At 40.3% G+C, this 26024-nt stretch overlaps 1 protein-coding gene, 2 long non-coding RNA genes and 2 other non-coding genes across 5 annotated transcripts in view; 1 reads left to right on the top strand and 4 right to left on the bottom strand.

The window, feature by feature from the left end:
* Window positions 1-26024, bottom strand: part of LOC133239915 (uncharacterized) — a 415759-nt gene that overhangs the window by 61738 nt on the left and 327997 nt on the right. The window lies entirely within an intron of this gene.
* The window catches only part of LOC133239913 (uncharacterized), a 232037-nt gene that overhangs the window by 12051 nt on the left and 193962 nt on the right, over window positions 1-26024 (top strand). The gene's annotated exons all lie outside the window — the stretch shown is intronic.
* Window positions 7166-21111, bottom strand: FRG1 (FSHD region gene 1). The gene is made up of 9 exons (XM_061404312.1): window positions 20819-21111; window positions 16486-16556; window positions 15040-15165; window positions 13786-13843; window positions 13350-13464; window positions 11650-11754; window positions 9311-9402; window positions 8500-8610; window positions 7166-7278 (listed from the first exon to the last, which is right to left on the bottom strand). The coding sequence occupies exons 1-9, from the start codon at window positions 20878-20880 to the stop codon at window positions 7242-7244; spliced, it is 777 nt and encodes a 258-aa protein (XP_061260296.1). The 5' UTR covers window positions 20881-21111; the 3' UTR covers window positions 7166-7241.
* On the bottom strand, window positions 12764-12836 carry LOC133240180 (small nucleolar RNA U2-30). The gene has a single exon (XR_009734159.1). It is a non-coding gene; the product is annotated as a small nucleolar RNA U2-30 (small nucleolar RNA).
* Window positions 12944-13020, bottom strand: LOC133240181 (small nucleolar RNA U2-19). The gene has a single exon (XR_009734160.1). It is a non-coding gene; the product is annotated as a small nucleolar RNA U2-19 (small nucleolar RNA).

The raw sequence follows: 26024 nt of genomic DNA, 5'->3' as shown, positions 1-26024 counted from the left end.
AAAGTGGAGCAAAAGATCAGCTGAGCTTTAAGGCAGCTTTAACTTAGTTAAGCTAAGCTTTAACTGTTTTAATGGAGTTCATTGAATGGTCAGGATACTGTCAGTACTGAAGTTGATAAAACCGAGGATGGGAGACTCCGTGAAGAGAAAGACTGAGAGCTAGGTTCCTGGAGGGTTGAGGATGCTGATGAAGAGCAGTGTGGTACTGCAGAGGTAATGGGTGTGGATGGTATGTGCTTCAAGGCCTGAACTGATGGGTGGGGATAATGAGAAGCTTCAAACCTGGTACTTGGGCTGTGGTGCAGGATTCTCTGACTCTGGGTGCACAGGTATGCGAGCTGAATTCAGCTTGAGAAGAGTCAGGAGGGGCATTTTCATGGGAGAGTCAAGAGGAAATTTGTCTATTAGAAATTTTTGTTTACACCTCTGCTAAATGCTTAAGTCTTTGTCCATTTTTCTGTATTATGGAAAGAGCACACCAGTGAGGAATGAAAAAGGCAGTAAAAGGAACATGGAAAAAGAAAAATTGGTAATCATAGGTTGGCAGGTGGGAGAGGTTGAAGAGTCTGTGATGGACATATAGAAGGTCTCCCAGAGAGCAGTTTTGGACTAAAAATGAAAAACGGGGGCAAACAAGAAGCTTTCTGTAGGAACTGGGGAATAAATTATTTTCCCAAACAATAGAAAGAAGTGATACACATGCATAATTCCTGCTGCTCTGCTTTAAAAGTGACCTATACTAGGAAATAAGGTCCATCTAGTCAAGGCTATGGTTTTTTCAGTCATCATGTATGGATATGAGAGTTGGACTGTGAATAAAGCTGAGCGCCAAAGAATTGATGCTTTTGAACTGTGGTGTTGGAGAAGGCTCTCAAGAGTCCCTTGGACTACAAGGAGATCCAGCCAGTCCATTCTGAAGGAGATAAGCCCTGGGATTTCTTTGGAGGGAATGATGCTGAAGCTGAAACTCCAGTACTTTGGCCACCTCATGCGAAGAGTTGACTCATTGGAAAAGACTCTGATGCTGGGAGGGATTGGGGGCAGTAGGAGAAGGGAATGACAGAGAATGAGATGGCTGGATGGCATCACTGACTTGATGGATGTGAGTTTGAGTGAACTCCAGGAGTTGGTGATGGACAGGGAGGCCTGGCGTGCTGCGATTCATGGGGTTGTAAAGAGTCAGACACGACTGAGACACTGAACTGAACTGAACTGATACTAGGAAATGGCAGATTTCTCTAGTATTCTTGCCTGGGAAATCCCATGGACAGAGGAGCCTGGTGGGCTACAGTCCATGGGGTCATAAAGAGTCAGGCACAACTGAAGTGACTGAGCATGCACACGTACAACTTAAATTTCCAGGTGGTACAGTTAGTTAGGGAACTAAGGTTAGAAACCATGACTTGATTCCTTACCTTGGAGTCTACTTTTCTTTAAGTTTACACCTTTTTAAAGGAGTAAAGAGACATGCTTTATTTTCTGTATTCTCTCCCTTACAGTTCCACTTAGTATCTGAGGACCAGGATTAAGAAATAGCATGATGGAAAAATAAACACTAATTAGTAGTGCTACACTCTTTTTGTCTCTGCAGCACTCAGAACAGGATTGCAAAACCTCATCAGGTCTGCAGAACACTGTGAGGATGCCTACAGGTTTTAATTTACAAGTCCTCGCTGTACACTCTGAAAAGAAAATCTAGGTTTTTTTTTTTTTTTTATGCAATACAAAGGCAGGGTTGAAACACAAGATCAGATGGAAAGAATGCTTATTCTTTTTCCATCATGGAAAATAAGCCTCAGTAATGGTTTAAGAGAAGTAGCCCAGTGGCAAAATATTAAACAGAAATAAATCAAATAATGCCAGAGATTTTCCTAGGGGTGAAGTATTAATACATAGGAAATGTCATAAAATAAAACCTGCCTTAACACCATTTCCCTTAGTGAAATATGCATAAAAAACACTTGTATAAGATGTTAATATTAGGGGATCTGTAGTGAAGAGTATAAAGGAAATCTGTACAATTTTTGGAACTTTTCTGTAAATCTAAAATTATTCAAAGATTTTCTCCACCTCTCTCTCTGGTGTGAGGACCCAGCAAGATGACGACCAGCAAACCATGAAGAGACTCTCACCAGGAATTGAATCAGCCAGCACCTTGTTCTTGGACTAACCAGTCTCTGGAACTGTGATAAATAAATGTCTCTTGTTGAAGTAAAAAAATAAAATTAAAAAAACAAAAAACAACACCCACCCACACAAACTCACTGTAAACTAATAGGTAGATGAGGAAAAAGAGAAAGTAAAGGCATGAAATTATTCTTTTTCTCATTTTCTTACTAATCTTTTAATTAAATGAATGGATTTCAAGATGAGTGAGTCTGAAAAAATTACCACAGAAAAATTATTATCACATTATATCCCTTAGGCTAATATTGATAATAATAATAATACCATAGAAGAACAATAACTTGAAAAGTCATTTTGATGTTTTTCACCTGTTAGCTATCATGCCATAATTTAGTTAATAAAATATGATGTTAATCTAGCATATTTTAATAATTCTTCTGCATCATAAGAGTTTGGAGCAATTGAGTAAATATAATTCCTGCAAAAAAGAGTTGAAGTATGGACTGATTAGTGTCTACACTAGAGTTGACCCAGGAATTCCACAGCATTTGGGTGGGTATTGGGCCATCTGGTACGCTGAGTCCATTTTAGGACTTCAGTCCTATTTTAAGATATTTGAATATTTTAACTATTCTTTCTGTAAGATGTTGAGTTTTGTATCTGTATCTAGGAAATTCCAGGCAGGTCCTTAATTTGGGGAAGAGTGGGCAGAGAGTAAGAGTTTGAGTAAGTCATGGTGGAGCAGCTTGACTAGACTAACCTTCTCACATGACAGAAATTAAACTTTGGACAAAATAGTAAAAATTATCTAAAGGTAATAGAGGGTGACCAAAAGTATGTAGAAACTTGAGGAGAGTTAATTCTAGTAAGAAGGAAATAACATTCTTAACATTTTTTTCAACTTAGGGCAGGCCCCAGGAAGTGCCACTAAGAGTCATTAATACTCATACAGAAACCTTACTGTTACTAAAACTTAAATCTTACATGAGGACTCTGAGGACAGAGTTCAGAGCAACTAAATAGTCTAGACATGAGGCATGTGTGAGGACATGAAGACACATGTGAGGCATGTGTCTTCTCTAGACACAAGTCTAGAATTTGGAGCTTGAGATCAACCAAATTAAACAATATCAACAATCAACTACTAAGTAATATCAACAAAAATTCTTCAGAGGGACAAATCAGAATCCACAGTTTCTACAATATATTATTCACAACATCCAGGATACAGTCTAATTAAATCAGACATATGAAGAACATACTAAAAAGGAAAGGCAAGCAGTGGTGACTGACCCAGATGTTGGAATTAGTAGACAAGGATTTTTAAGGGAGCTATTATAACTCTGCCTAAAAACAAAAACACCAAAAAAGACTTTAATGAATGGATAGGAAATTCCAGCAGAGAAAAAGAAATTTTAACAACAAAGCAAAAACCACAGGAGGATCAAATGGATTCTAGAAGTGAAGAATAGTGTCTGAGATGAAAAAGTGATGGGTTTAACAGCAGTTTAGAGATGAAAAAAGAGTGAGTCTGTGAACATGAAGATAGAAAAACCTTCAAGATGATCTAATCTGAAAATGTGTGAGCAGTCAAAATCAGGTGTGGGGAGCTTTTTATTTGTACTTTTATTGTATATAGCCTACCTTTTCATAAGTTTACTAGACTAGTAAGTCAGGGGAATGTTTCATCAGAACGCATATTTAAAAATGTTTATTTTTGTCTGCACTGGGTCTTCATTGTTGCGTGGACTTTCCTCTAGTTGCGGCAAGCAGGGGCTATTCTAGCTGCCGTGCACCGGCTTCTCATTGTGGCGGCTCCTCTTGTCGCAGAGCGCAGGCTCTAGGGCGCGTGGACCCAGTAGTTGCAGCTCCCAGGCTCTATAGCACAGGCTCAACAGTTGTAGTGCAGGGGCTTAGTTGCTCTGCCGCATGTGGGATCTTCCCAGGTCAGAGATTTAACCCGTGTCTCCTGCGTTGGCAGGTGGATTCTTTACCACTGAGCTACCAGGGAAGCCCAGGACGTATCTTGATTTTGACAGTGCTTTAAACAAAATTTCTCATGATATGCTTATGTACAAGATGGAAAAATGTGGACCACATGGCTCTCTGTACATTCATTCTTGATCTCTGCCACTCTTCTAGACTGACTTCAGTGCTACATAATGGGGGTTATATAAAATGCAATACCCGAAACAGGGAAGGAACACTGACCTGTTACCTGCGATTTTTTACTTACTTGTTATCCTCCTTCACTAGTATATAAACTCCATGAAGACAAGAAATGCCTATCTGTATCCTCCTAGATGCCAAGACCTGAAATTAGTCCTGCTCTCTTGAACAGGGGCAGACACTGGGTTAACATGAAGATGAGCATGGTGACAAGAAATCCAGGAATGTATTACATTCAGAAATTCAGGTTAACAGAATGTTTGTTTCAGGGAACTCAGTCAGCTGGCAGCGGGTCCCTGGTGCCAAGCTAGTGTTGGAAATAAGACTTAAGTCTCTTGCATGCTTAGTTGCTCAGTCATGCCCAACTCTTTGCGACCCCACGGACTGAAGCCCGATAGGCTCCTTTGTCCATGGGGATTCCCCAGGCAAGAACACTGGAGTGGGTTGCCATGCCCTCCTCCAGGGCATTTTCCCAACCCAGGGATTGAACCTAGGTCTCCCGCCTTGCAGGTGGATTCTTTACCAGCTGAGCCACCAGGGAATCTGTCTCTTGAGGGTAGTGTTTCTCCAAGTGTGTTTCAGAGGCCTGCTTCAGAATTACCTGGAGTGCTTGTTAAAAACTGGGGGACTAATCTTAGATTTGTTAAGCCTGTGTCTCTAAGGATGGGTCTTGGAAATCTACAGGTATCCTAGACAATTCTTATGTATATACATTTATTTTTAGGGGTTGGGGAGCTGACAAAAGCAAGGAATGGACTAAGTCCTAGGGCAAGTTTCACAGTCTTGGCACCAGTGGCAATTTGATTGGATGATTCTTTGTTAAATTATTCGGGGTGGGGGGTGCTGTCCTGTGCATTGGAGAATGTTTAGCAGTATCCCTAGTTTCTAATCCTCTAGATCTCATATTACCCCCTCCTCTCCCAGTTGTGACAACCAAAAATGTCTCCAGACATTCCAAAATGTCCCCTGTGGGCAAAATTGGCCCTGCTTGAGAACCACTGCTTTGGGGGATAAAAAGGAGGAGAAAGCAACACTGGAGAATGTCAAGCTGTTGGAACTAGGATGCCACGTTAGGGTGAGAGCTACAACAGGAGTTCCTCTACAAGGCTTGTTATGTTGGTGGCTTAGCAACATTTTTGTAGAGGGGCCATGGGAGTCTAGAGTTGGTGACAGATGGAATATAGAGGCTGAGAACTAGACAGGGTGTCACACCAGGTCTTGGTCATGGCTGTGCACTGGAATCAACATGGAATTGTAAAAACATAAAAATCCATCAGCCAGCCTTAGCTCTACTGAAGCAGAATTTCCAGTGAAGTCCAGGTACTTGGTACACAACCTGGATTCAGGAACACTCACAGGGTTAGATGACATCCTGAGCACTGTGTTCAGGAACTCAGAAGGAGACAGTTCAGTTCAGTTCAGTCGCTCAGTCGTGTCCAATCTTTGCAACCCCATCGACTGCAGCACACCTGGCCTCCCTGTCCATCACCAACTCCTGGAGTTTACCCAAACTCATGTCCATTGAGTCAGTGATGCCATCCAACCATCTCATCCTCTGTTGTCCCCTTCTCCCACCTTCAATCTTTCCCAGCATCAGGGTCTTTTCCCAGTATCAGGGTCTTTTCAAATGAGTTGGTTCTTTGCCTCAGGTGGCCAAATTATTGGAGTTCCAGCTTCAACATCAGTCCTTCCAATGAATATTCAGGACTGATTTCCTTTAGGATGGACTGGTTGGATCTCCTTGCAGTCCAAGGGACTCTCAAAGAGTCTTCTCCAACACCACAGTTCAAAAGCATCAATTCTTCAATGCACAGCTTTCATTGTAGTCCAACTCTCACATCCATAAATGACTACTGGAAAAACCATAGCTTTGACCTTTGTTGGCAAAGTAATGTCTCTGCTTTTTAATATGCTGTCTAGGTTGGTCATAGCTTTTCTTCCAAGGAGTAATTCACGGCTGCAGTCACCATCTGCAGTGATTTTGGAGCCCAAAAAAAGTCTGTCACTGTTAACACTGTTTCCCCATCTATTTGCCATGAAGTGATGGGACCAGATACCATGATCTTAGTTTTCTGAATGTTGAGCTTTAAGCCAACTTTTTCACTCTCCTCTTTCATTTTCATCAAGAGGCTCTTTAGTTCTTCTTTGCTTTCTGCCATAAGGGTGGTGTCATCTGCATATCTGAGGTTATTGATATTTCTTCTGGCAATCTTGATTCCAGCTTGTGCTTCATCCAGCCCAGCGTTTCAGCCCAGGAGATAGACTAGGCATAAAACTGCCTGGGCAAAGCAGACCTCAGCAATGCTTAGTGTCTGAACCTCTTTCATAGCTCCCTTTCCATCCCACAAGTGAGGATGAAAGCATTACATACATATTTGTTATGGCTAGACAATCCTAAGTATGGAATTTCCTCAATTTTACTCTTAGCCTCTGTTCTGAACCTACTTGCTCTTTTGTGATGTTTCCTGTTTTCACCCCACTGCTTAATGCAATTTCTTTCTCTCTGTCCAGCCCCCTCATCCTGTTATTTGCTTGGCTTGTGTATGATCTGGGCAGTTTCAGAGGTAGAATCAAAGCCTTGCTGATGGACTGGGAGTTTCTAACTTCCTTTTAAAGGCACTGCTCAGACACCTATTGTATTAAGAAATGGAAAGTAAGACTGTAAAGCAGTAAGACAGCTTCCACAAACTGCACAAGAAATATTAGTTTCATACAGTAGAACCTCATCCTTTTGACAGGAAATCCAGAAAAGAAAAAAAAAATTCTGTGCCACTTTCCAAGTACCTCCATGGGGAAGCTCAATTAAACTTGATTAATCTTCGTTAAATCTAGCTACTGGTTCAGCAAGAATTACAAAACAGCCCAATAATTCTGTAAAAACATTGGTTTTATTATCCAAAAAAAAAAAAAACCACAAAAGGAGAAGACAGAAACAAAAATCCTGGTCATTTGCAGTATCTATCAGCTTTCAATTTGGCTCTCCTGTTTAAACAAAAAACAAATAATAAAAAAATTAATCTATGTGAAAACATGTCATATAGTGGTCACCTGCTACTAAAATCATAAACTTGTGTTCGGCAATTGTGCCCTCAGTTTCAGCTATTATCTTACCATGCTGCTTACGGTAAAATATTTTAATTAAAATGTTTACTTCTCAATTTTATGTTTCATAATACATGGGATTTTATTCTTACAAAAAACACTTTTCCTAATCTTTAACTCATGTTGCCTAAGGGCTTTTAAAATCCATAACAGCAATTTTAATTGCCTCTGAATTTAAGCATGGCCTAAACTTCTATTTAATACGGTGGGAATGTTGTATTTTCATAACTGATACAGGTTACAGGACACAGACCTTATTCTGTTTCTTTCAATTCCATATCCTGATTACTTTAATTGACTATTCTTGATTGCCTAGAAATAGATACGTTAATACGCTCAGCTGGAAATAATCATCATTTGCTGTCTTCAGGTAGTCACTTGATTGACTGGTTAACAGGAAATACCTGATAAAGCACTGTTATTATCAAGTAATCTAAAGAAATATCTTAAAGCTAACTTTGCAACATAGGACTTGAACAGTGGCAGAATACCAAATTCTCTTCTGATCTGGTGCTTACTTGATGTGTACTTGTAAGCTCACAGCTAAGCCTCTCCAACCATTTTACTAATGTTGGAAATCCAGGACACTACTTTCTTAAATAGGAACTAATAAACAAATATTAATAATGTGCTATGTTGAATATCCTGCACATGTATGAATTCAACTTAACAAAGTGCTTCAATTTTATCAAGTTTATACTTAGAAATTTTTAAGCTGACATTTATCTCATTTTTGGAAACCTCTAGTACTTTTAACAGAGCCCACTGAATTTCAAAATTAGTCAAACTACTTCTCTCTAGCCCTGGTTTTAACAGTTACAAAAAAGTCAATGGTAAATGAATTTATGAAGTAGTTTTGGTCAAACCTGAATTGCTTGTAACAAAATATATAAGCACTTGGAATCTGGCTATTTCCAAAAATTTTTTTTGGTGATCTTTTCCCAGACTTACAATGTCCCTTTTAAGGTAATACCACCACATTCAAAACTTAGAAATAAAGACAATTTTTTAAAATTACAGTAATTAAGAAAAGAACATGTGTTTATACACCACTTCTATTGGACACTGAAAATAGTTGGAAATGAATAAAAATTTACTTACCTGTCCAGAAGTGTTTCATGCAAGAATCCATCTTTCCGGGCCTTTTTTAGAATTTTACTGTCTTCTTTACTTATTTTAAGCTTGTGGTCTTGGAAGCTCTGGAATTTTTTTCTGTTAAGAAAATGCCTTTCTTGAAAAATGTCTCAAACTTTGATTATACATGTTTACTAACAAGCTTACTAATATTTAAGTTTTTCATTTACTAAAAAAACCCCTGTTTTTCTCAAATAATTTACAACTTTTCAACAACAAAAATGACCTTTCTACCCCACCATCAAGAAGGCAGTTGTCTGGGTAGCTCTACAAACTTAATTAACACTTGGGAGTGTTGGCTGGAGTCTCCTGTGTCCTGGCAACGTTTGACAGGCTTTATGTACTGACAGTGACAGCCACTCTACAGAGCAGGACTGTTGTTTAGTTGCTAAGTTGCATCTGACTCTTTGCGACCCCATGGATGGTAGCCCACCAGGCTCCTCTGTCCATGGGATTCTCTAGGCAAGAATACTGGAGTGGGTTGTCATGCCCTCCTCCAGGGGATCTTCCCGACCCAGGGACTGAACCTGCATCTCCTGCATGGCAGGCGGATTCTTTACCACTGAGCCACTGGGGAAGCCTGGAGCAGGGAGAACAGACCAATCCAGGTGACAGGAATGTTGAAACCTGAACCCTTACAAGAGGCATTCAGCTCAATGCCCTGTCCTAGAGTCTGTATTATGTTGTCTTTTCTTGTCTTTCAGGTCTTTTATTTTAGGTGTCTTGAGAAGCATGTCACTGCCAAACCTATGGTTCTAAAAGAAAAAAAAATACCTACACGTAATTGATTTCACACTGTTTGACATTTCCTTTGTCTTCTTCTGGAATATCATCTTTTTTCTTAGTTTCTCTTTCGGCACAGGATCTGATCTATATATTGGAGATGAGAATACAGAGGTTACACATTTATCTTTCCCTGCTCCACCTTATTACAAAAGAACATTCTAGATGATTTCTTATACAAAAGAAGAAAACAGCTTGGCAGTTAGATTCAGAAAAAAACAAGTTCTAGATATGTTTATATATATATGTAACTTACATAAATAATTGCTATTATATGTTTCCTTAGAGCCCTTACATGAGAAAAACTAAAGAGAAAATTACTTGAAAAGCATTTTACAGATCAGATATCACTATGCCAATTAGGCAATAATTTAACTAGTTTAATTTTGACTCCAAAACTAAATACAGTAGAATCAAATTATCCTGCTATTTAGTGTACACTTTATAACACTGAAAGTTTAAGACAGTAGCTGTTTTACTATGCACAGGCTTTTACCAAATGCTTCAAAGCTTTTGACATAACACAACTTGTTTCTACCTAATTGGAATTTATCCCTCTTAAATCCTTTTACCTTCATAAGTTTTGACAGATACTATCACCTGCAATAGATTAACTGACACAGATATAACAATTAAGATCAACTAAGTAGGGCAAAGGGCTTCCCTGGTGGCTTAGATGGAGAAGACTGCCTGCAATGCAGGAGCCTGGGGTTCGATCCCTGGGTGGGGAAGATCCTGTGGAGAAGGGAATGGCTACCCACTCCAGTATTCTTGACTGGAGAATGGAGTGGGGCAGGAAGGGGATAGAATTCAGGGCCAAGGAACTGGCATCTGCAACCCAAAGGACCAACATCTTGAAAGTGATCTCTGTGGCTTAGAGCACGTTCCAAGACTGCTTTGAAAGTTGTAGGCAATAATAAGGCATGTGCGATTAATATGTGTGCAACCACTCTGGCTGGAGGAGTCCTCAAAGAGCTGTGGAAATCCTGTACTGCGACACTATACTGCCCTTGGCAGGAAGGGATGTGTTCTGGTAGGTAAGGCCAGTCTATGAAGGTGGACGCTGACGCAGACAAGCAGAGCCTGCAATGTGGAAGGGAGGGTGGACCGAGTCCTGATTATCGCTGCTCAGAGGTTCCAGGTACCTGCCCAACCAAACACACCCAGGGAAACCTGACAGGTACTTCATATAAAAACAGCTGCAACTGTTGATAAATACAGCATAATTTTTTTTCCTTCTGTAGTTGTGCAAAGTACTGCTCATAGAGTTGCACTGTTTGTCTTCAATAATCATACTTTTATAATGTAATCCAAGTAAACAATTTAAACATGATACAAAAAATTAAATATAATTAAAAATGAAATAAATAGGTGAGTGGGATCTTAGTTCCCTGACCAGGGATAGAACCCGTGCCCCTGCAGTGGAAGCCTGGAGTCTTAACCACCAGACCACCAGAGAATGCCCCGCCAGCATTTTTCTAGTGACTTGCTTTCGGAGAAGCAATGTGCTGTGGAATGTAACTTCTAGGGTCAGTTGGGCCTGGATATGCATTCTGTCTCCACTTTCGCTGTGTGACTTCGTGCAGTGACTGATCAAAACAGTGAGGATTTAAGGATGGTTAGAGGCTGTTCCTCCCCTGGACAGTTAAAAGATAATAGTAACTATCTTATAGGAACACTAAAGACAATCATGCATGTGCCTAGAGCTATTTGCTTTAGTTTTATGTATTGAATAATTGAAAAATATTATGACTAACACTTTTAAAAATTACAACAAAAGAAGGTTTTAGATTTAAATTTTTTTTGGATATTTTTAGCAGCAAAAATGGCTTTTGAGAAAACTATGGAAGATATACTAAAACTTCTAATTCCTGAGTTATCTAGAATGGTATTTCTTTCTCCATCAATCAACTTCAAATGATGAAAGGAAGAGTTACTGGTATTAACATTCTTGTTTCAAAAGATTAGCGATATTTTTGAGGTTAAAAAGAATACTGTAAGACTGTAAAACTGAAGATTATGAGAACTGAGAATATTTAAAAAGTAGAATCAAATATATGACACAGAATTTAAAACAAAATGTATACACATACTTGATAGATGCATTTAAGTTATGCTGATAGAGAAAATGTAACGCGGATTTTTATGCTTTATTTATAAGAATTAGGCCACTTTAAAAAAGGCTTTTTTTCATTTCTTTCTGCCTTCCACCATGGCCCTCACTAATTAATGCATTACACACAGTGAGTGTGGATCAGACTGCAACATTTTAAACAGACGTAGTCACACCATATATGTGACGTGAATTAGTCTATAGAAAATTCTCATGATTACCTTTATCATTTCTTCTTCTCCTGCCGTTTTACTTTTTGCTTCTATATCACCTGCTTCATTGCATCTAATAAAACAGCTATTGGAGGCCAGTAAAGCCATTTTCCCCTAAATGAAACAAAATAAGAAGTAAGTTATAAGAATATCTGCAAAAAGATTCTTAAGTCTTGAGATTGAACTGATTCCTTCCCGAATCTAAAAGGAATCAGGAACAAGAATGTGAAGAAAACCTAGAAAAAAACACACAGAAAAGCAAATCAGAATCATTTATAATCTTACTACTCAAAGATAATCACATTAAATACTTTTAATTTATTCTATTAGTAGGTTTAGTAGGACTAAATTCTAACTATATGGAATAGAATTATTTCCTTTGGTCTCTAAGATTTACTGGGATATAATTGATTTAGTCAGTTTTTTTTTTTTTTAATTAGCTTTAAAGAAAAAAAAATATAATGTATTTTACTCAAATAGTAATACTTTAAGATTTTACTCCATAATTAGAAAATATAAAAAAAATAATAGTTGAAGTATAATCAATTATACTTCAATAACATTAAAAAAAAAAGAAATGCAGAAAAAGAATAGAAAAGCTAGCCGTCGATGCCTCTGAATTTATTGCTCAGAACTTTTAAGAATCAATGTGTGAGGGACTTTTGGGTGTAGGAAGAATTTAATTATCTATCATAACCAGTGACCAAAGTGCTAATAACATGAGTTTGATTTAATTTCTTATTTGAGGGAGTGAGGGCTGAGTTTCCTGTCATCTGCATGACTCTTGGTAAGCTGGGATGTGGCTGTGATTTAGTCCAAGGTGATTTAAATCTGTGCTGCTGATTTTTCTGCTGAGTCCCTTTTCTGCGTTAAAGTTTTACTTGTTACACCAGGGACTTTTAAGTCTTTCTTTAAAATTTTAAAACTTAGTGTCTTCCCCCAAAATAAAGTGAAATGAAAATCCCTAAAATTCTGTATGATGGTAGTATCTGAGTCATCATATTGCCTTATGATATGCTGGCCTTTTCTGTTGATATAATGAGAAATAGCTATTCAGTTTCTTTGCCAATTAAAAAAAATTTTTTTTTTTGGTTTTTGCTACTGAATGTTTTTTTTAAAATTCTGAGCTCAGATCAAGTGTAGAAACCTTCACAGTTATAAAGGTCCATAGTAATAAAACCTTTTCATCATTGCTCAGAACTGATCAGCCTTTAATACACACAACTCACCCATCAATAAAGTCCTCAGTTATCTGCTGTCACCTTTACACACACACACACACTTTATTTTAAATTCTTTAGCTTCTCAGAACTACAGAGATCATGTATCAGGTAGACTAAAAGGTCTGATGCTCAGATTTGGCTATTTTCATCACTGATCCACTTCTGTAAGAGCAGATCTCAGAGACTTGAATGAGTTTCTTATATATTTTGGACATTAACGCTTTAACAGATATCTAGCTTGTAAGTACTTTTCCCCAGTCCACAGCATGTCTTTTCACTCTGTTGATTGTTGTGTTTTTTTTTCCTGTGTTGCACTATATTTTGAGATCTTTTGAAGGTTATAAATTCATGTTAGTTTTTAAAAATTTAATGCATTATATTATTGCACTCTACTTTTTTTTTCCCTGAAAATATGCTCTTGTTGACTGTTAGAGACTTTCTCTTACACTGAGAAGGAGCTTGTAAACAAAAAATAATAGTACTTACATCTTGAAAGACGGGTTCCCACTGCTCTCTAGGTCCAATTGCATCTGAACGCCCAACAACAAGTCCGTCTGAATTTATACCAAGGTATTTCCCATAGCCAGATTTCAGGGCAATTCTTCAGATTAATAAAATTGTTTAATGTTAAAAACTGAGAGAAATTTAAATGTGGAACATAAAAAAGTGTGTATAAAATTCAGATTAACCACAGTTCCAATGTTCAAAAGCCATGTGTGGCAAGTGGCTACCATACTGGACAATGTGGTTCTGTGCATACAGGTTAATATTCTACTTTTTAAGTACAAGTACTATATAATACATTATGCAGCATTTTCCCAAATTCATTATTCTTCAAAAACACCACTTTTAATGGATATATTCTATTATAATGTATCATGTTGTATTACAGTGTATTAATTATAGTTCAACTCAAGCTTACCTGGAATCAGACAATTTGACAGCTGTAAACTGCTCTGGAGGACTAGGGCCCTCATCAACTACGAGAGAAAACATTTTGAAGTAAATATGACATTTCTTATAAATATACATGTAAAAATACTCTTTAGCTTAAAAAAAGGTAGCTCTTTCTCTTTTAAAAACAAATATAAGAATATTATATAATTATAATACAGTATTCTGGTGGTTCAGACAGTGAAGAACCCACCTGCCAACAAAGCAGATGTGGGTTCAATCCCTGGGTTGGGAAGATCCCTTGGAGTAGGAAAAGGCAACCCACTCTAGTATTCTTGCCTGCAGAATCCCATGGACAGAGGAGCCTGGCGGGCTACAGTCCACAGGGTCACAAAGAGTCAGACATGACTGAATAACTTAACACATGACATAGAATTCATAGTATCAAGAGTTACTTTATCTTCAAATGTAGCTCTGTTAACATCTTGATTCTAGATCATCAAGACTCACTTTGGACTTCTGACCTCTACAGTTGTGTGATAATAAATTTGTGTTATTTTAAGCCAAAAAAAAAAGAGAGAGAGAGAATACTTTATCTTCTATACGTAAAACTAAACTTTAGTTTTGTTAGAAAGTCTCTAACAGTCAATGAGAACATATGTTAAAAAAAAACAAAAAAACTAAAGTTTAGTTTTACATATCTAATGAGATAGATCAGCATGATGCTATTTAGTTACTTCCAAGATACTATCTCTTTGTGTTTTAAAATGCAGTCAGCACAAATAAGCACTTAATGTTTAAAAAACTAAAATGCTTTAATTTATTCAAGGGATGACCATTTGGACAAAAAGCTCTTAGTAATTTCCTAATTACTTCATGTCTCATTAGTGCTTCTTCCCATGGGCTAAAAGAAAAGAGAAAACTTCAGATTAACAGTGCTCCGGGTTAGCTGTGGCAAAAGGTCTAAAGAGTAAAGGAATTCAAACTTTTGACTCATCTAGGTTTTCTTTTTCTTTCCTTTTATTATTTCAATTATTCACATTAGTTTGATTGCCATGGATACCCTTTTGGAACTTACAGAATGTTTTCAAATGCTTACACTGGAAAGAGGGAGTTGCCAATAATGTAACTAGTGAGGAAGGAAAAAAGTGGAAGAGTCAAGTCAATGGATTCACTCCTCTGGCATATATTTGCTATTAGAATTTAGCCTAAGTGAATGAACGCCATAAAATATTAACTTCAAGTGGCCTTTTCCATCCCATTGCCTCTACCAGACACAAACCTTCTTTATGTGGAGCTCCCAGGGTAAAGAGTCCATTGTCAAGTGCGTGTATGTAGGTTCCTTTATCCATTTCAATTGCTATGGTTCCTGAAATCTCACCAAAGTTCGTGACTGTCCACCAGATTCCTAAAAGATAAAATCAGTCATTTAAATTTACATTTTGTATTTCTGACAGGAGGTTCTTACTTGCTGCTGTTGTCATTATAACTTATTAACTTTTTTTTGTTTTTAATTTTGCAGTTCTAGAGTAGTTGAATTCAGAGAGATAAAAAACAGGATGGTGGTTGCTAGGGACTAGAGGAGAGTGAGGTATGGGCATTTATAGTTTAATGGGTGAAAAGTTTCAGTTTTGTAAGATAAAAAAAATTCATCTTGAAGATGGATGGTGGTGATGGCTGCACAGTAGTGGGTATGCACTTAATGACACTGAACTGTACACTTAAAAACGGCTAAAGCAATGGATTTTATGTTAGGTATATTTTACTACAATTCAGATAATTTAGTGAGAGGTTTGCAAGATAATTTGAGTTTTTTCTGACTTATAATTGTTTCAGTACAAAAAAAATGTTTTACTCAGAATCATTATCAACATCCTATGATCATTCATTCTTTATTAAAAAGGTAGTAGTTAGTGATAGAAAATAATTTGTATTTTATATGTTCTGTGCTATACTGACCAAGTACACTTCATGTTGATTCTCCCCACATGACTTAGTTTCTAAATTCAATACAGTCAATTCAATACAGTCAATCCAACAGGATTTACTGTAGAAAGCAATACATTGATTATAAAATTTATATGGAAATACAAAGGATCTACAAGAGTATAAAGAAGTACAGAAGTATAAAGCTGGGAGATACACACCACCTGATTTCAAGACTTTATGAAATGACAGTAATCAAGACAAATATATAAACAGAACAACAGACAATAGACAAACCACTGGAACAGAGTCCAGAAGAAGACTAACACATATAAAGTCAACTGATCTTTGACAAAGACAGCAAAGCACTTTAATGGGAAAGAAAGTCTATTCATCAACAGTGCTTGGACAACTGCATATCAATATGACAAAAAGAGAGAAAATAATTTGTAAAATACATTTGGTTAAATGATATTTATAAGCATCAGGCCTTTAAAATGATATATCAGAATCTCTGGGCTATTAAGTAGTCTAACAATGGCACCTATTAAGTCGGAGCCCTAAGTTTCCTCTCTCCTGTGCTTTGTTCTGATGATGAAGAATAGGCATCAGACATCGACTGTGCTAGAACATAAAAGCAACCTATAACTCCAATATTTGAGCACTTTTAAGACAAACGTGAGTTGGCCATAAATTCCTTCCACTTTCTTTTTACTACTTATCCCTACTAGGAAAATATTTTTAAGGGGATCTCGACCAGTGCTAACTTTTCTCAGAATGAAGTAATAGAAAATTGACTCACCAACAATATCAAGCTGAGTTTCTTCATCTTCTTCTCTTTTTCTCTTCTTCTCTTTGCTCTTTTTCTTCTTACTACAGGAGATAATTTATATAGATGAGTTTAGATATATTGATTTGCATACTAAATGTAAGATGGAATCTTAGAAGACTCTTCTAAGATATACACTAATATATAAATTACTGATCTACAACAACGTAACTTGATATACCCTCTTACTTCTAACACAGAGAAGTTACTTCTGATCCTGTTCATATTGTGTTACAGTTAAAGAAAACAGACTCAGGAGCCAGACTGCCTTTTAGAATCATGATTCTGTCATTTCTTAGCTCTGTGATTTTTTTGGAGAATTTACTTAATCTGTCAATTTCCCCACCTATACAAATGAGGATAACAATTTAATCCAACTCTTACTGTAAGGATTAGGAGTTAAGGCATGATCTTCATACATTACTTGTGAAAATGTAAAATGATGCAACCAGAAGAGTTTGGAGTTCTTGAAAAGTTAAACACGGAATTAGGTTTATGGAAACCACAGGATCTAACGATTCTCCTCCTAGGTTTACACCCAAGAGAAATGAAAACATAGGTCTGCACAGAAACTTGCATAAGAATATTCATAGCAGCATTATTCATAAGAGTCCCAAAATGGAAACCCAAATGTCCATCAACTAATGAATGGATAAACAAAATGTGTTATGTCCATACAATGGAGCACTGGTGGTAGTTTAGCCACTCAGGCGTGTCTGACTATGTGCAACCCCATGGACTGTGGCCCACCAAGCTACTCTGTCCATGGCATTTCCCAGGCAAGAATACTGGAGTGGGCTGCCATTTCCTTCTCCAGGGGACCTTCCTCACCCAGGGATCAAATCTGCGTCTCCTGCATTGGCAGGCAGATTCTTTACCACTGAGTGACCTTCAGTTCAGTTCAGTTCAGTCACTAAGTCGTGTCCAACTCTTTGCGACCCCATGAGCCCCAGCACGCCAGGCCTCCCTGTCCATCATCAACTCCTGGAGTTCACTCAAACTCACGTCCATTGACTCGGTGATGCCATCCAATCATCTCATCCTCTGCTGTCCCCTTCTCCTCCTGCCCCCAATCCCTCCCAGCATCAGGATCTTTTCCAATGAGTCAGCTCTTCGCATGAGGTGGCCAAAGTACTGGAGTTTCAGATTTAGCATCAGTCCTTCCAATGAACACCCAGGACTGATCTCCTTTAGAATGGACTGGTTGGATCTCCTTGCAGTCCAAGGGACTCTCAAGAGTCTCCTCCAACACCACAGTTCAAAAGCGTCAATTCTTTAGTGCTCAGCTTTCTTAATAGTCCAACTCTCACATCCATACATGACCACCGAAAAAACCATAGCCTTGACTGGACGGACCTTGGTTGACAAAGTAATGTCTCTGCTTTTTAATATGCTATCTAGATTGGTCATAACTTTCCTTTCAAGGAGTAAGCATCTTTTAATTTCATGGCTGCAATCACCATCTGCAGTGATTTTGGAGCCCCCCAAAATAAAGTCAGCCACTGTCTCTACTGTTTGCCCATCTATTTGCCATGAAGTGATGGGACCAGATGCCATGATCTTAGTTTTCTGAATGTTGAGTTTTAAGCCAACTTTTTCACTCTCTTCTTTCACTTTCATCAAGAGGCTTTTTAGTTCCTCTTCACTTTCTGCCATAAACGTGGTGTCATCTGCATATCTGAGGTTATTGATGTTTCTCCCGGCAATCTTGATTCCAGCTTGTGCTTCATCCAGCCCAGCGTTTCTCATGATGTAGTCTGCATATAAATTAAATAAGCAGGGTGACAATATACAGCCTTGACGTACTCCTTTTCCTATTTGGAACCAGTCTCTTGTTCCATGTCCAGTTCTAACTGTTGTTTCCTGACCTGCATACAGATTTCTAAGGAGGCAGGTCAGGTGGTCTGGTATTCCCATCTCCTTCAGAATGTTCCACAGTTTATTGTGATCCACACAATCAAAGGCTTTGGCATAGTCAATAAAGCAGAAATAGATGTTTTTCTGGAACTCTCTTGCTTTTTTGATGATCCAGCGGATGTTGGCAATTTGATCTCTGGTTCCTCTGCCTTTTCTAAAACCAGCTTGAACATCTGGAAGTTCACAGTTCACATATTGCTGAAGCCTGGCTTGGAGAATTTTGAGCATTACTTTACTAGCATATGAGATGAGTGCAATTGTGCGGTAGTTTGAGCATTCTTTGGCATTGCCTTTCTTTGGGATTGGAATGAAAACTGACCTTTTCCAATCCTGTGGCCACTGCTGAGTCTTCTAAATTTGCTAACATACTGAGTGCAGCGCTTTCACAGCATCATCTTTTAGGATCTGAAACAGCTCAACTGCAATTTTATCACTTCCACTAGCTTTGTTTGTAGTGATGCTTTCTAAGGTCCACTTGACTTCACATTCCAGGATGTCTGGCTCTAGGTGAGTGATCACACCATGATTATCTGGGTCGTGAAGATCTTTTTTGCATAGTTCTTCTGTGTATTCTTGCCTTCTCTTCTTAATATCTTATGCTTCTGTTAGGTCCATACCATTTCTGTCCTTTATTGAGCCCATCTTTGCATGAAATGTTCCCTTGGTATCTCTAATTTTCTTGAAGAGATTTCTAGTCTTTCCAGACCTGGGAAGCCCTTAATGGAATATTATTCAGCCATAAAAGGAATGAGTACTGATACAACATAGATGAATCTTGAGAATGTTATCCTAAGTAAAAGAAGCCAGATACAAAATGCTGCATATTTTATCGTTCAGTTGTTCAGTTGTGTCCTAGCCTGCATATTGTATGATTCCATTTATATGGAATGTTTATGATGCAAACTGATACAGACAAAAGGTGGATTAGTGGTTGCCAGGGATTAGGGGATGAGCAGAACGTGGCTGCTGCTGCTGCTGCTAAGTCACTTCAGTTGTGTCCGACTCTGTGCGACCCCGCAGACGGCAGCCCACCAGGCTCCCCGTCCCTGAGATTCTCCAGGCAAGAACACTGGAGTGGGTTGCCATTTCCTTCTCCAATGCACGAAAGTGAAAAGTGAAAGGGAAGTTCCTCAGTCGTGTCCAACTCTTTGCGACTCCATGGACTGCAGCCCACCAGGCTCCTCTGTCCATGGGATTTTCCAGGCAAGAGTACTGGAGTGGGATGCCATTGCCTTCTCTGGAGCAGAACGTGGAGTGACTGCTAAATGATGGTGGGGCTTCCTTCTGAGAGGATGAAAATGTTCAGCAATTCAACAGTGCTGAGCCTTGTGAATATACTAAAAACCACTGAATTCTACTTTAAAAGGGCGAATTTTATAGTATATGTAGTATATCTCAACAATAAAAAGCCCAAGAGTGACTTTTAAAAAAGTTAATAGGTATTTCTTAGAACAGTTCTTGGCACATATGAAATGCTACATGTGTGTTAATTATACTGACAGTTATAATGACTATAAGACACACTTGTTTGTATTTTCATCACAAAATAAGCTTTCACAAGCTAACTCTCTCCTCCCTATGAATCAGACAGTAACAGTTTCGTATGTATTCAGGATAAATTCTTAATCCCAGACTCCTAGGCAGAGTTCTTGAGAGTCGTGGCTTCAGTTTGCTTCTTGACACTTTCTTTCCATCCCATCTAAAAGTACCTAAAACTCTTATCACTGAGACCAGGATGAAATGCTCAGCATTTGTGTAAATGATCAATCCTGAGCAAATCTACTAGTTAAAAAAAAGGTGTAGGTATGAGTGGCCAGATATCTTTTCCTAAAAAATCTCATAAATCACCAGGGTAACTTCTTCCTTGCATTTGGCTCTACTTATTTACTGTACACGTCACCTCGTTTAACCCTCAAAACAACCCTTTTCGAGCATCACTAATCCCCCCAAGAGGAATCTCAAAGATACTAAGGAACCTGCCACAAGATTAGTAATTGGTGGAGTCCAGATTCGAACCCATAGCCTTTTCAAAATCCGTATCTGCATAGTGCATTAAAATTAATTTTTTTTAAAGGTGGCAGGGAGGCAATGATGAAAACAGTTATCCCTAATAAAAGAAGTTACTTTTATAACCCATACGATCAGACTAACACAGCCCTACCAAGCATAGGTCTGGAGGTGGGGGTTCATGAAGGGAAATCCAACCTTGTGGCTCCTGGTCCCCCAGGTGGGCTCTGACATCTGAGGATCACGGCAAGAGGCCAGGCCCAAGGACTGGGAGCCTGAATGACAGCTGCCAGCGGCCCCAGGACACTCGCCCCAGGGAGGGGAAGGCCGAGCGGCGTCAAGAAAGAGGGCGAGAATCTCCCACGCAAACCCGCGTCCTTACCTCTTGGCCTTGGTTCCCTTGAGCACGAGTTTGGTGGACTTCACATAGGAGTACTCGGCCATGGTCGTGGCAAAAGACGTGAAGCGGAGCAGGAGCGGGCGACGGAGGCACAAAAGTGAAGCCCAAGCTCCCCGAAAACGTACGCTCCACCAGAGAGGGCGCGTCTCCCCCCGGCCCCTGGCCTTTTTTCACCCCAACGTCAAGTCCCAAATAGAGTTCCACTTCCTGTTTACAGACTGGGTACGGCATCCGCAGAGGGCCGAAATAGACCCGCGTTTCTTTTTTTTGCCTGCGCCCTGAGAACGGGCTTTTCCGAATGCGGAAGCCGGGGAGACGCGCCCTCTGGTGGACTCGGCGGGTCTCGCAGCCGAGCTGGGCTACTGGAGCCGCTCTGGAGAGAGTCCGCCTGCGAGGTCTCGGGAGGAGGCGGTAATTAGCTCAGGGATGCTTTGACTCAAACCAACCCTCCCGAAGCCGCTCCATGGACTGGTTCTGACCGCGCGCCCGCAGCCAAGGGCTGGGCCCGCGTGTGCAGCGGGGGCGTTGACTAACACAGGGCGCATTGTTTGGCCTTGGGCGACTTCACAAGCCGTCTCAATTCCGTAAACATTTATTGTACTGTTCGTACTTACGGAGACTCGAGTAATGCAGAGGAAACAAACAGGGAATAAAATAAAAGACAATTAAGTGCCAACGTTTGGGCGGAAGATTTCACTAGCGCTGCAGGATTTTGGGTGGAGATGGGCAGGCGGGTGACAGGGAAAGCTAATGCATCAGAGAGGTTTTTCTCCGTATAGGGTGGATCTTAAGAGGCTTCCACAGCTTCAGTCCCTGCTCCCATCTCTTCAACAGTTTTATAATCTACTTCCCTGATTCCATCGTCTCTCCCTTCCAAACCATCTACTGTAGTGCCGAGTGATCTCTCTAAAGAAACAGCTGATCATTATCCCCCTTGTTTTCCTTGAGTCTCTAAGTCCTATCCCACTCTGTGACCCCATGTCCTGTGGAACCCCAGGCTCCTCTGTCCTCCACTATCTCCCGGAGTTTGCTCAAATTCATGTCCATTGAGTCACTGATGCTATCTAACCATCTCATCCTCTGTCGTCCCCTTTTCCTCTTGGCCTCAATCTTTTCCAGCTTCAGGGTCTTTTCTAGTGAGTCGGCTCTTTGCATCAGGTGGCCAATGTATTGAGGCTTCAGCTTCAGCAACAGTCCTTCCAATGAATATCCAGGGTTGATTTCCTTTAGGATTGACTGGTTTGATCTCCTTGCAGTCCAAGGGACTCTCAAGAGTCTTCTCCAACACCATGGTTTGAAAGCATCAGTTCTTCAGTGTTCAGCCTTCTTTATGGTCCAACTCTCACATCCGTGCATGACTATTGGAAAAACCACAGCTTTGACTATACAGACATTTGTCAGCAAAGTGATATCTCTGCCTTTTTAATACGCTGTCTAGGTTTGTCATAGCTTTTCTTCCAAGGAGCAAGGGTCTTGTAATTTCGTGGCTGCAGTCACCATCTGTAGTGATTTTGGAGCCTGAGAAAATAAAATTTGTCACTGCTTCCCTTTTTTCCCCTTCTATATTGCACTGGGGAAGGAAATGGCAGCCTACTCCGGTATTCTTTCCTGGAGAACCCCACGGACAGTATGAAAAGCCATTATCCCTAAAGTCTATTAAAGGGAGGCCTCCTGGTTTCGGGAGGGAGAATCCTAGTGCACGTAGTGAACTGGTGATCTTGGCCTCCTTCCCACCCTGGAACCCATGCTGCCTTAACCCCAGCCGCACAGCCTGACTGGAAATGCTTGAAAGCTCTGCCTTTACTTGTCCTGTCTAGAATGCTGCTCTAGCTGCTTACCCACCCTCTTTGTGTGGGCCCTGCCCCCTCCTGTTCAGCCTTTAAAACAAGTTCAGGCTTATTTCTTCCAAAAAGCCATCTTTGAGTAACTTCCTGTGTCTCCCCAAAGAGCCTTCATTTCTCATCCTAAAGCTTTACTGTGTGCTTTTTAAAGCACAGGAGCCGTGTGCTTATTTATACTTGTCTCATCTACACCCACACCCAATGCCTGCTTCACAATAGACCGTGCCTAAACATCAGTTAAAATATTAAGATTCCAAAGCCTGGGGTACGATAATGAAGGGAGTGGAACAGAGTGTGACTTGACTAGGTTGGGTTGCGATAGAAAAACAGAAGTAGACATGTTGGATGGGTAAGGAATAGCGGACCTTTGGATATTAGTTCCTTATTTATTTACCAGCTGTGTCTGCAACTTGGTGTCTCCTACACCGCCTAGTGGTAGGAAAATACAAAAGATGTTTTGACTCAGGGCCTAATCTTAAGGGCCTTTATCTAAGTAAATAATGTGCAGCGAGAGGCGGTTTAACATATAATTAAGAGTATAGGGCTTCCCTGGTGGCTCAGTGGTAAAGAATCCACCTGCCAGTGCAGGAGACACGGGTTCGATCTCTGGTCTGGGAAAATCCCACAACTGCCTGCAGAGCAGCTAAACCATGTGCCACAATTACAGAGCCTGTGCTCTAGAACCCATGTTTTGCAACAAGAGAAGCCACCGCCTGCAAACTGCAACAAAGAGGAGCCGCCACTCGCTACAACTGGAGAAAGCCTGTGTGCAGCAAGGAAGACCAAGCACAGACTGCACCCCCCGCTCCCCACCCCGAAAAAAAATGAGTGTAGCTGCTTGAGACAGACTGCTGTGGTAGACAAACCTTGCTGTCTTTTTGAGTTTGATGACTTTGTAAAGTTATGTGTGTGTGTGTGAAAGTCAGTCGGGCCTGACTCTCTGTGACCCCATGGACTGTAGCCCTTCAGGCTCCTCTGTCCTTGGAATACTGTCCAGGCAAGAATACTGGAGTGGGTTGCCATGCCCTTCTCCAGGGGATCTTCCCTACCCAGGGATCAAACCCAGGTCTCCCTCATTTGTAAGTTATATAACTTCCATGTAACTGTGTTTCTCCAGCTGTAAAATGGGATATCTCCTAGGGTAATGATGAATATTGAGAGTTAATATAGGAAAAGACTTTTAAAATTTCTGATAAGTTGTGCATCATAAATGTTAGCTATTATTATTAGCTATCAAAGTGCCCTGAGAAAGATATAAATGAAATGTTGTAGCAAGCTATTATCTCTTGTCTTCCAGGTCTGAGGTGATATTTCATTGTGGTTTGATTTGCATTTCCCTAATAATTAGTGACATTGAGTGTCTTTTCATGTACCTGTTGACCTTTGGAAAGATATCTATTCAGTTCCTTTGACCATTTAAAATAGCTTTTTCTATTGAATTTCTTACATATTTTGGATATTAATCCCTTATCAGATGTATGATTTGCAAATATTTTCTCCATTTCTGTAGACTGCCTTTTTATTTCTGGTTGTTTCTTTCAACTTCCCTGGTGGCTCAGATGGTAAAGTGTCTGCCTACAATGCAGGAGACCCGGGTTCAATCCTTGGGTCTGGAAGATCCTCTGGAGAAGGAAATGGCAACCCACTCCAGTATTCTTGTATGGAAAATCCCATGGACGGAGAAGCCTGGTTGGCTACTGTCCATGGGGTCACAAAGAGTTGGACACGACTGAGTGACTTCACTATCTATCTATCACTGTCTTTGCTGTGACCAACTTTTTAAAAGGTTTGTTGTAGTCTCAGCCATCAGCACCACCTTGTGGACAAATAAGAAATGGCTACATTTTGCTCAAGTAGCATCAGTTCAGTTCGGTTCATGGCACCCCACTCCATTACTCTTGCCTGGAAAATCCCATGGACAGAGGAGCCTGGTAGGCTGCAGTCCATGCTAAGGGTCGAACACGACTGAGCGACTTCACTTTCACTTTTCACTTTCATGCATTGGAGAAGGAAATGGCAACCCACTCCAGTGATCTTGCCTGGAGAATCCCAGGGATGGGGGAGTCTGGTGGGCTGTAGTTTATGGGGTCGCCCAGAGTCGGACACGACTGAAGTGACTTAGCAGCAGCAGCAGCAGTCACTCAATTGTGTCCGACTCTTTGCGACCCCATGGACTGCAGGACACCAGGCTTCCTTGTCCATCACCAACTCCTGGAGCTTACTCAAACTCATGTCCGTCAAATCGGTGATGCCATCCAACGATTTCATCCTTTGTCAGGCAGCATCAGATCAGATCAGATCAGATCAGTTGCTCAGTCGTGTCCGACTCCTTGCGACCTCATGAACCGCAGCACGCCAGGCCTCCCTGTCCATCACCAACTCCCGGAGTTCACTCAGACTCACGACCATCGAGTCAGTGATGCCATCCAGCCATCTCATCCTCTGTCGTCCCCTTCTCCTCTTGCCCCCAATCCCTCCCAGCATCAGAGTCTTTTCCAATGAGTCAACTCTTCGCATGAGGTGGCCAAAGTACTGGAGTTTCAGCTTTAGCATCATTCCTTCCAAAGAAATCCCAGGGCTGATCTCCTTCAGGATGGACTGGTTGGATCTCCTTGCAGTCCAAGGGACTCTCAAGAGTTTTCTCCAACACCACAGTTGAAAAGCATCAATTCTTCAGCGCTCAGCCTTCTTCACAGTCCAACTCTCACATCCATACATGACCACAGGAAAAACCATAGCCTTGACTAGATGAACCTTTGTTGGCAAAGTAATGTCTCTGCTTTTGAATATGCTATCTAGGTTGGTCATAACTTTCCTTCCAAGGAGTAAGCGTCTTTTAATTTCATGGCTGCAGTCACCATCTGTAGTGATTTTGGAGCCCAGAAAAATAAAGTCTGACACTGTTTCCACTGTTTCCCCATCTATTTCCCATGAAGTGATGGGACCGGATGCCATGATCTTCGTTTTCTGAATGTTGAGCTTTAAGCCAACTTTTTCACTCTCGACTTTCACCTTCATCCTCAGGCAGCATCAGGTTATGAAAAAATATCCAGTCTGGACTATCAGGAAAGCTTAGTCCCAACCGACAGCACCACCTTGTGGACAACTAAGAAAATGGCTGCATTTTGCTCAAGTAGCTTCTGGTTGTCTTAAAAGTACCCATACCCAAATGAACTTACTTGCAAAACAGAAAGATATTCACAGACTTAGAGAAGGAAGTTACGGTTGCTGGAGGAAAGGGATAGTTAGGGAGTTTGGGATGGACATGTACACACCGCTGTATTTAAAATGGATAACCAGCAAGGACCTACTGTATAGCACGTGGGACTCTGCTCAATGTTACGTGC

The sequence above is a fragment of the Bos javanicus genome, chromosome 27, assembly GCF_032452875.1.
Source record: "Bos javanicus breed banteng chromosome 27, ARS-OSU_banteng_1.0, whole genome shotgun sequence".
NCBI classification, from domain to species: domain Eukaryota; kingdom Metazoa; phylum Chordata; class Mammalia; order Artiodactyla; family Bovidae; genus Bos; species Bos javanicus.
Note: the sequence above shows the minus strand (reverse complement) of the source record. Positions and strands in the feature narration are given on the sequence as shown.